This window comes from Diaphorina citri, unplaced genomic scaffold (genome assembly GCF_000475195.1).
Source record: "Diaphorina citri unplaced genomic scaffold, Diaci psyllid genome assembly version 1.1 scaffold4530, whole genome shotgun sequence".
Lineage (NCBI taxonomy): Eukaryota > Metazoa > Arthropoda > Insecta > Hemiptera > Psyllidae > Diaphorina > Diaphorina citri.
In genome coordinates, this window is record NW_007381928.1 from 4315 (window position 1) to 14916 (window position 10602).

A 10602-nucleotide genomic window follows, 5' to 3' on the forward strand; every position below is an offset into this window, starting at 1 on the left:
GCCCTCTCGTGTTTTTCTTATGCCATTAACATTATTTGTGGATTTTGTGGTGCAACATTTTTGAAATGAAAGAAATTCGATTAAAAATTTGAACTTTTTGAAATTTGAAAGTTTGAACATTTTGCTCTGTTTACATTACAATTTTTACATTTGCCTTTTTTGCTCTTTCCGTTCCTTTACCTTTACCTACCTATTCTATTGTTTTTTCAACCAGAATTGTATTGGGTTGCTTTTCATATTATTGTCTTGACGTAGTAGCGGAAGGGCATCCGCAGCCGCACTCCGCAAAAATAAACTCGCCAAAACCAAGTTGGTTCATCCTGACGAAAAAACACCAATGGTGTAGATAGGTGGACCGACTAAAAACGCCAACATGGGAAAAGGCGAAGTACCTAGATGATGAATATGTTATTTACCTATATACTTTCATTATTTTATAAAAGTACCTAGAGATGATGTTATTTACCTATTACTTTCCTTATTTTATAATGACGAGGAAAGTATTGTGATCGACAAATTTTTCGACCTTCGTTTTTTGACAGATGTGGACGTTTTATGGTCCAATTGCCCCAAAAAAAGGGTTTCGGCCAAAGGTCCGGTACAACTAGTGGTATTTATTTGACCCCCAAACCACACAAAATTGATGTTTGATGGTATGCCGAGAGAACCTTGAGGTGTCAGGTGGTACGCAGTACTCAAAAGTTTGGGAACCCCTGAACTAGAGGACGATAAGGTTGAAACTTTCGTTGGATTGGCACAGGATGCCCATGATGATACATAGGATGCTTGACGTTTGCAGAACGACTAGGAGTAGGACTAGAGAGGCATCGGAGTTACGGAACATGCTAAGAGAAAGAGAGTTGTTGGAAGTGTAAGTTGAATCCTTGGCTCTACAGGATCACGGTGAAATGCATTGTAGACGAGTAGTTCTAGAAGCGTTCAAAAATGGACCATAAAATGAACATGAGACCTTAAAAACCCGATAGAAAAATACCCTGAACGCCTGAACAAATGGATTTGATGTCGATTTTCTTTTAGAAATACCTAGAATTCTATTAATAGATTACGCTCCGACTTACGCCGGGAGCACGAAAAATTGAGTTAGACTCATCAATTGCTCCCCTCCACGGAAATCTTTAGTAAAAGGCGAAAGATTTATTCGTTCTGAAGGGAAGCCAGAGTTGACTCTAAGGGAATCACAAGTGGGACCAACCCTCACATTGAATCTTCAAAGGAGTGAGAAGTTCTACGATACAAAATCACATGTGAGTGAACCTCTCATACAAAGAACGGACTTTTCTTGATAAAATAAGTGCGTATTGCATACTTTGCCAGGCGCTAATAACCTGTGAGTCAACTTTAGCTTCCGATTAATCTTTTGCCTTTTCCTAAAGATTTCCGTTGAGGGGAGTAATTGATGAATCTAACTCAATTTTTGATGCTCTCAGCATTTGTCAGAGCGCTTTCGAAGTTTTGACCTCAGATTTGGATTTTTCACTACTTTTTACGAAGGAATCGACCATTTATTAATATTTTTTACCAATTTGCAACTGCTCTGAATCTAACTCAATTTTTGATGCTCTCAGCATTTGTCAGAGCGCTTTCGAAGTTTTGACCTCAGATTTGGATTTTTCACTACTTTTTACGAAGGAATCGACCATTTATTAATATTTTTTACCAATTTGCAACTGCTCCATTGTAGCTCTATCGACATAGTCATGGGTGACTGATTTGGCATGCGTCACGTAGCTTTCATTGAACCACTAGTTCTGCCTTGTAAGCTCTAGGTCGGGGGTTCGATTTCCGTCCGGGGTAAACTTTATCCTAAAAATTATAGTTTTTTTTTGCTTTCTTATTCTGTCTTCCTTCTCTCTTTACTTCGGGACAAAAAGCTCTGTCCTTACAGGCCCCTCTATCTAACCTCTTGTTTTGGAAATAAAAAAGGAGAAAAAAACAGTAGTGATAAAAAAACTCGCACTTCAAGTTGCCACAAAGTGTCCACACGAAGTGATCAAACATTAATTAAATAAAGACAAACATGAATAAAAAAAGTAGCTCCTTAAGAGGACAAGTGTGTGGGGATGGTTTCAAACTCTGAACTTACAACTTACAAGTTCTGTTGTAGTTTAAACTAGATCTGCTCTATGTAGTTTACCCTTCTTTCTTCTACTTCTTCTTCGCAATATTCGCCTTCTTTTTCATCTTCTTCTGGTTTTAAGGGGACTTTAAGCACGTGTTTTCTGAGTTGTATAAAAATTAACTAACTCGTATAAAAGATATCAGTTTGCATTCAATCATCAAACCGAGGTGGTTGAATCAAATCAATAAATATTATTTTAAATTTTTTTTTTTAATAAAATTTTAAACTTTGGATTTATTTACGAGTGAACAACATGAAAGCTTTTGTAAGTACAATTTTTCAACTTTGCGAGTTTTTCAATTAGCGTCGTTTGATTTTTGTTCAAATCATTGTGCTTTTGATAAGTTTAATGTCTAACTGTGATCATACGTCTAATTGAGTAGTGCAGTGTTTGTTGTTCTGTGTATTCTGTGGAAAAGCACTCACTGGACATTGGAAGAACATGGACTTGTGAAAAAATCGAAAACCCAACACCCAGAAAATTCCGGGAAATTTAATTTTCATATAAATTGATCCTAGTTTTAAATGCCCCCTGTGCTATTTACTCACAAATTTAATAACTGTAAAAATTCTGATTGTTTGATATAATGTATATTGATAGATTCTGACGTAACTTTGTGAAGATTCATCTTGAAAAGAAGAACACAATAACTTTTACTCTTCACAGTTGGGGGAGGGGTTGTTTTTTGTTAGCTTTCTTTTTCTTATGTGCAATTTTTTACAGTTTACACTGATGATGCCAGCAATGGTGAAACATGTCTGTTTGAATAAACAATAAAAAAAACCCCTCCCCCAACTGTGAAGAGTAAAAGTTATTGTGTTCTTCTTTTGATATAATGTATTTAAAGTCTTGCAAATATTACAAAAAGGAAACCAAGTATTGCGGGTAGTGTGCCCATTAGTGCTGTTCTTTCTTTGTGATTTTCCATGTTATAAATATGTAAACCCAATTTTACCTACTTTGTAACTTTTACACTTTCACTCAGGGAGCAAAGTGAAAATACGAATAAGGTCAAAGACGCCTCGAGAAAAAATACGTATTTTAGGGATTTTTGTATGGTACGGTAATGTGCCCACAAAGTGTGCCTAAAACCTAACGCATAATAATTACTATATTTAATATTATTAAAGGACCGGTCACACAGAACGCGGCCTGCAGCCTGCGGCCAGGCCGCGTTCTGAGTGGTCACACTGGACGCGGCCAGGAGAGTGCGATTCTATTTATTTCTTTCCTTCCTCTAGTGCAGGCGTTATTAAAATTGTTTCTTTATGTTGGAGTTTGAAAGAAAAACACTCGGGTTTTTTTTTATGGTTTAACAAAATTATATATTATCAGATGACCATTTCGCTAGTTACTGCATCGTCAGTGATTCAAATCAAAAATCATTTTAATTGCTGTCGATACCGTAGTTATGGTATCGACTTTTATCAGATGGCGATATCTGAATAAAATAAAGTTTCTGATTAAAACAAGAGACTACAACAAAACAAAAATAGTAACAAAGAAAAAAAAAAAAAAAAACAAAAAAACTTAAAAACAAATAATCTTTTTATTTTTAATAGTTCCACTAAATATTCAATCAGGGTTTTCATTATATTCGTTTGTTCGATTTTTAATTTGGATATTGTTTCTTCTTTTTCTAAAGAATAGCCTCATAATATCAATATCAAATTCATAACACTTTGTGGTATTCTACTCGCTTACCGCGAAAAACCTGGCTGAGTTCGAGTTTCAGAACTGGCAAAGTTTTGAACTTCTTCAAAAGCTTCATGCCTATTTTTTGCGTTTGGTTTTACATACCTACGAATTTTGCACATTTTTTTCACATTTTCCCAACAAAAACATAGATCTTTCCGTGATTCAGAATGGGGTAGATCACGTGATGGCGTGAAACCTACACTCCTAACCTTGCTTAACCTTGTTTTCAAAATCATCCAAATAGTCAAATAGTAACGGAGGCATATTAGGGTGTAATTGAGTATAAGGTTCCGTTGAAGAACAGCCACTAGGTGCTAATATGTCCGTAAACTTGGTCTCTAAAAGTACATTAGTCTTTGTCAAGATCTAAAATTTAATGTCAATAAACTTTCCTATCTAACTCCCGGGCCTACAATCTGAGCTACAGACAGTTACGGTGTTTATAAACCTCTAAGCATGCTCGGGAACTACGCCAGAACAGTCTCCAAGCATTCTCAGAGGTATCATATGACTGTAGCCGTTTCCACAGCATATATTCTAATCGACATATCCTGTATTATGTTCTCAGGTGTGTGTTCTACTGTTAGTCGCAGCTGTTCTGGCTGAGGACAAGAAAGTCGCAGCTCCCTCTGACGGCAAAACCGACGCCAAGGCCGGCAAGAATGAGAAGCGTGGTCTGTTTGGTCTAGGATATGGATATGAAGGCTACGGTGGTTATGAAAGCTATGGTAGTGACTATGGTTCCTACTCTGGTTATGGAGGACATGAAGGTGGTTACTATGGAGGTCTAGGCGGAGGTTATGGTGGTTACGCTGGAGGTTACGGTGGTTACGCTGGAGGTTACGGTTACGGCCCTAATGAAGGTATTGTCAGACAAGTGACTGTGCACCGTGAGGTCCCAGTAGCTGTCCCTGCACCATACCCCGTCCCAGTCGAGAAGAAAGTCCCCTACCCAGTCAAGGTCCCTGTCCATGTCCCAGTCGACAGACCCTACCCCGTCCCAGTTGAAAAGCCATACCCAGTGCCAGTAGAGAAACCCGTCCCATACCCAGTTGAGAAGCCAGTCCCATACCCAGTCAAAGTCCCTGTCAAGGTCCCAGTACCAAGCCCATACCCCGTCGAAGTACCAAAACCCTACCCAGTCACTGTCGAGAGAAAAGTACCAGTCCCTGTACCACAGCCAGTCTACATTAGCAAGCCAGTGATCGTGTCATCTGGAGGCTATGGAGGTTATGAGGGAGGTTATGGAGGTTACTCTGGCTATGGCTCTGGTTATGGTTCAGGTTATGGTCATGGTTACGGAGGTGAATACTCGGGAGGATACTCTTCCTACGGTGGCAGCTACCACCCCTAAGACACTTCAACCTTCATACCTTCTTCCTAGTCATTTAATCTATTCAGAAGGACTTGGAGCTATTTGACAACTCTATACACTCTGCAACTCTTGATTAGGAGTAACTTGACTTACATCCTTGATACCAAATTAGACAGGTGAGTGCCATATTATCTGAGCTCACAAAAATAGTCATTAAATCTTTAGCATCAACTATTCTATGCCCGATGCCCGAGTAATAACTGACTAGGTATTTATTAGTTTCTTGTGAAAGTCTTGTCTCTTTCAAAATTCACTGTTGATTCTTTCAATATGAATGTGATTCCTTTTTTCTTGTTTCTTGCCATGAAAGTTCTTAATTGTTGATCTCTCTCCTTTATCCTTGACTCTTTTTTTATCGTGAAAACTTTCCTAGTGTTTGATATATTTTTGTAAATAAAATAAAACTAAAAAACATACAAAAACCAAATTCTCACCTGTCTTCTTGTTTTCTGATAGTCTTCCATTCTTACCAATGTTTCAAACAATAGAAATTGAAATTGAAATTTCAGGCTTGATTTGTTTCACCTTAGAAATTATTTAGAAAAAATAGGTTTTACTTACGGAAAACTCCAGATGTTTTGAGTCCTGGATAAGTTGCCCACTCGTATCGGAAATCCTCCACCTGATATCTGGGTCCTACGACTAATGGGTTGTCAGCGTAGCTTTCAATGACTGACACTTTCATGGGTTTTGTTGTGTCTCCTTCTATTTTGATGTAGGGTTTAGGTGGTCGAACAGATAAACTGTTCAGATCTGAAATAGACAGGATTTTTTAAAGAAAATAAGAAGAAATGTTACAAAATGATGTAATCATAAAATTCAACCATGGTCACAGTACTCAAACTTTTTTTTTTTTTTTTTTAGTATTTAGGTAGATTTATATAAAAAAAAACAACTCACCTTCAACTAGATTTCCAAGAAATATATCTTTGACTTTTTTGGCTGACGTGAGTGGGGGTTTGTACAGGCAGACAAATCCTTTTAGCAAATTCCAAGCTGCGGGGGCATCTAGACTGACAACCATTTTGATAGATTTTCAAATGTCAGCTACTAGTGGGACAGGTTGCTTCTGTTTATCTTTATCAACAGTACATACTCTCTGGAAATAGAAGAATTTGGTACCTAAATGAAATTGTCTCATCATAAGCCTAATTTCTTAGATTCTTCTGGTTCACTTGGAGGTAAAACACCTATCTTGTAAGTGCTAGGTTGTGGGTTCAATTTAAACCCAAGGTAAACTTTATCCCATACACTTAGGATTCTGCTTTTGTTTTATCTGAATACATATTTATCAGCTTATCAAAGTTTTAACAGATTATTTTTGGGCACATACCTTAAAACCGATTCATAATGTCCTAATCATTTTATTTCTTGATTTATTCATATTTGGATAATTTCCGATGGTCGCAGCTTCAATGCGACATGTACAATTAAATAATATCACTTGAAAATATAAAAAATGCCAGCGAATAGAGCTTTTTTCAGCAATTTTCTTCAAGAATTGCTTTATTCATACTTTCATACTTTTGGATGATTTCCGATGGTTGCAGCTTCAGTGCAACATGTACAATTAAATAATATCACTTGAAAATATAAAAAATGCCAGCGAATAGAGCTTTTTTCAGCAATTTTCTTCAAGAATTGTAAAAATTAAAAAAGAATTTTTTTGGCAAACCCATGGAGCAAAATTCAAAAAGTCAAATTTCAAATATTTCGCGCCTCAAATGAAAAGCGCCATTTTTTCCACCACATGAGCGGAGACTAGAAACACCGGACAGACCGAATCCATGGGATTTTTTATTTAACAAAACCCAGGGTTGAGATTTTTCCCGTTTTTGTTTTGAAATTGAAATCTCCATTCCTCATTCCTCCATAGTACAGTAAGTACAGTTTTGTGAGTTGTGAGTTTTTACTTTTTTAGACAAGTCCTTCAGATTGATAGATACATAAGAAGAAGAGAGACTTGCTCGAAGAAGAAGAAGAGAGACTTACACAGAGAGTTGAATGTGAACAACGGGAATAACGGGTTAGCACCGCGTGCACCAAACAGAAGTCCATCAGTCACTTGGAATTTTGATACCTACTTCAACATTGTATCTTCTTGCTACATCAGGTATGCAAGGCTCATAGATTGACTTCTTCTCATTGTAATATACAGAAACTTGCATCATGTTTTACTGTACTGATTGTAGTGCTTCCTATACATTTAAATCTGGATTGAACAAGCACAGAAGGCAGAAGCATGCTGCCCCAGAATGTGTAGACAACAACAACAACAACAACAATCACATGTTTTGTTACATTTGTAAAAAGCAGTTTGCTTATACAGATCAACTCAGAAGCCACTTGACTAAAGAACACAATATTTCTCTGGAAGTGCAAAAACTCTCATTTAAATCACTCTTGGAATTTGAAGCATGGAGGACACAACTTGAACATGCAGACAACATCAGATATGTCCAAGCAAATGGAACAAAGAGGGGAAAAGATAAAGATAATATTTATCTGAGATGTCACCGAACAGGTAAGAGACCTAGGAAACTTAATAATGTTCACTCATTATCATTATGTCCTATAATAATAATAAAAAAACGTATGTTGAATTATTATGGAACAATCAGGGAACATAATATTATATCCTCCTCAGTCCAGAACATATTTTTCTTCCAATTTTTTCATCCCATATGAACTGTAGCTTTTCTGTAGCCTTAAGTATATTGAAAAAATATGACGTTTATAGACAACATTGGGTCTGATGAGGATTGTGTACCTAAGTACCCACCTTGTATGTGCTATGGTCTGGCCAAGAGAAAATTGACCAAGAGAAGACCAGTGCATACCCTAACCAACATTGCTCAAGTCCCTTTAGACCTTAGGGCTATTTCACATCTAGACTGCAACTTGTAGTATAGGTACAGCAATTTTCATGTTGAATGCTACATAGTCTTATGGGCCTGTTCACACTTAAACTTGGCCCATAAGACTATGTAGCTCAACATGAAAATTGCTGTACTTATACTACAAGTTGCAGTCTAGATGTGAAATCCGCCTCAGAGTAAAATAAAAATAAAAACACCAAGTGGAGACTTTTAGAGGCATTTTTTTTTTTTTTTTTTTTTTTTTTTTCCCTTACTCCAAAATTGGTAGGTTAAGTACATTAGAACTAGAGTAAGGTACTATGTACGTAAGCAGGTGTCATCTGTTTGAACTTAATCTTCTTTGCCAACTGTATTGGAGTTCAGACAGTTTTGATGTAGTAGGTAACAGGATTACAACACTGAATATGGCACGTGCAATGGATGTGTAGTTAATGTTCAAAGTTCAGAGTTCTATAATTACGAGTATGTACACCTATTAGTAGGTACTGAAATATAGTAGAAAAAGTACTTATAGGTACAAGTTGGAAGAAGAATTTGCCAAGAAGAAAAATGCCCATTATGTCAGCTAGACTTATTTCGAAAAGGGATTGAATTGAAAAGAACGATTAGGTACACTAACTTTTTACTCTTTTTAGCACTTCTTTTATTCTAAAAGGGGGTATAGTAAAGGCATATTATTATTTGTCACTTTTTCAAAACTAGTAGCGCTTGTTTTCTTTCAGAGCTTCCCCATCATTCCATTCTGAGTGACGAGTGTAGCGCACCGCAGGCGATATTCTACTTGGAGGAGTGGTCCTCCGAGTGTCGCACTCAAGTGACGGAGTGCACCCCAGCCAGTATTAATATATCTATGTGTAGGTAGACCTATCTGTACGAAATATACGAGAATCGACCTAAGAGGTAGGTACCTATACTGACAGTATCGCATCTTCATCGAGGTACCTACCGAGAGGTAGGTTCCGACAGTTCGTACAGTTGAGTCTTGAGTAGGTATCCAAAGTAGGTATAGGTTGTTAGCATACCTACTCCAAAATTGGTAGATTAAGTACATTAGAACTAGAGAGTAAGGTACTTATATGTACGTATGTAAGTAGGTATCATCTGTTTGAACTTAATCTTCTTTGACAACTGTATTGGAGTTCAGACAGTTTTGATGTAGTAGGTAACAGGATTACAACACCTGAATCTTGCACGTGCAATGGATGTGTTTGTAATAGGTAGGTAATGTTTAGTTCAGAGGTAAGATAGGTACCCATGGAACATCAAAAACTTATAATTATATACCTACCTATTAGTACTGAAATGTACTAGATAACTAGATAAAGTAGGTACAAGTTGGAAGGAAAATTCGCCAAGAAGAAAAATGCCCATTATCAACATGAAAGCTTTTGTAAGTACAATTTTTACAATTTTGCGAGTTTTCCAATTAGTGTAGTTTGATTTTTGTTCAAATCATTGTGCTTTTGATAAGTTTAATGTCTAAGTGTGATCATATGTATAATTGAGTAGTGCAGTGTTTGTTGTTCTGTGTATTCTGTGGAAAAGCACTCACTGGACATTGGAGGTCTGTTTTTCATTCCTACGCCGCATCGATGTGGCGTTAACTTGACGTTCACTCTGCGTCAGGAGTGGGGGTAAAATGTGGAAATTCAACAAACATGACGACATCTAGTGGAGAAATTACAAAACATTTTTTTCATTTCCCTCAATACAATTACAATATGGTGGAACCTGAAGCTGAGACGCAGCGTTGACGCTAAAGTAGGGGAAGTGGAATGAAAAACACGCGTCACTTTCGCATCGCACCCACGTCGGAATGAAAAACAGACCTTGGAAGACCATGTGAAAAAATTGAAAACCCAACACCCAGAAAATTCCGGGAAATTTAAATTTCATATAAATTGACCCTACTTTTAAATGCCCTCTCTGCTATTTATTCACAAATTTAATAACTGTAAAAATTCTGATTGTTTGATAAAATGTATTTAAAGTCTTGCAAATCTTATATTATAAGAACAAGATCCATTTTATGGTTCAGGTTATGGTCATGGTTATGGAGGTGAATACTCAGGAGGATACTCTTCCTACGGTGGCAGCTACCACCCCTAAGACACTTCAACCTTCATACCTTCTTCCTAGTCATTTAATCTATTCAGAAGGACTTGGAGCTATTTGACAACTCTATACACTCTGCAACTCTTGATACCAAATTAGACAGGTGAGTGCCATATTATCTGAGCTCACAAAAGTAGTCATTAAATCTTTAGCATCAACTACTCTATGCCCGAGTAATAATTGACTAGGTATTTATTAGTTTCTTGTGAAAGTCTTGTCTCTTTCAAAATTCATTGTTGATTCTTTCAATATGAATGTGATTCATTTTTTCTTGTTTCTTGCCATGAAAGTTCTTAATTGTTGATCTCTCTCCTTTATCCTTGACTCTTTTTTTATCATGAAAACTTTCCTAGTGTTTGATATATTTTTGTAAATAAAATAAAACTAAAAAACA

General features: G+C 36.7%; 1 protein-coding gene, 1 non-coding gene and 1 pseudogene across 2 annotated transcripts in view; 2 read left to right on the plus strand and 1 right to left on the minus strand.

The window, feature by feature from the left end:
• Positions 1 to 1067: 1067 nt before the first annotated feature.
• Positions 1068 to 1184, minus strand: LOC113472263. The gene has a single exon (XR_003394656.1). It is a non-coding gene; the product is annotated as a U5 spliceosomal RNA (small nuclear RNA).
• A 172-nt stretch (positions 1185 to 1356) lies between these two features.
• Positions 1357 to 1461, plus strand: LOC113472264 (annotated as a pseudogene).
• An 827-nt stretch (positions 1462 to 2288) lies between these two features.
• The window catches only part of LOC103521109 (tetra-peptide repeat homeobox protein 1-like), a 22607-nt gene continuing 14293 nt past the window's right edge, over positions 2289 to 10602 (plus strand). Inside the window, exons 1-2 of the mRNA XM_026831937.1 lie at positions 2289 to 2405; positions 4408 to 5189. Of these exons, the coding sequence (XP_026687738.1) occupies positions 2394 to 2405; positions 4408 to 5189 (794 nt within the window). The 5' untranslated portion in view covers positions 2289 to 2393. The remainder of the gene's footprint in view (positions 2406 to 4407; positions 5190 to 10602) is intronic.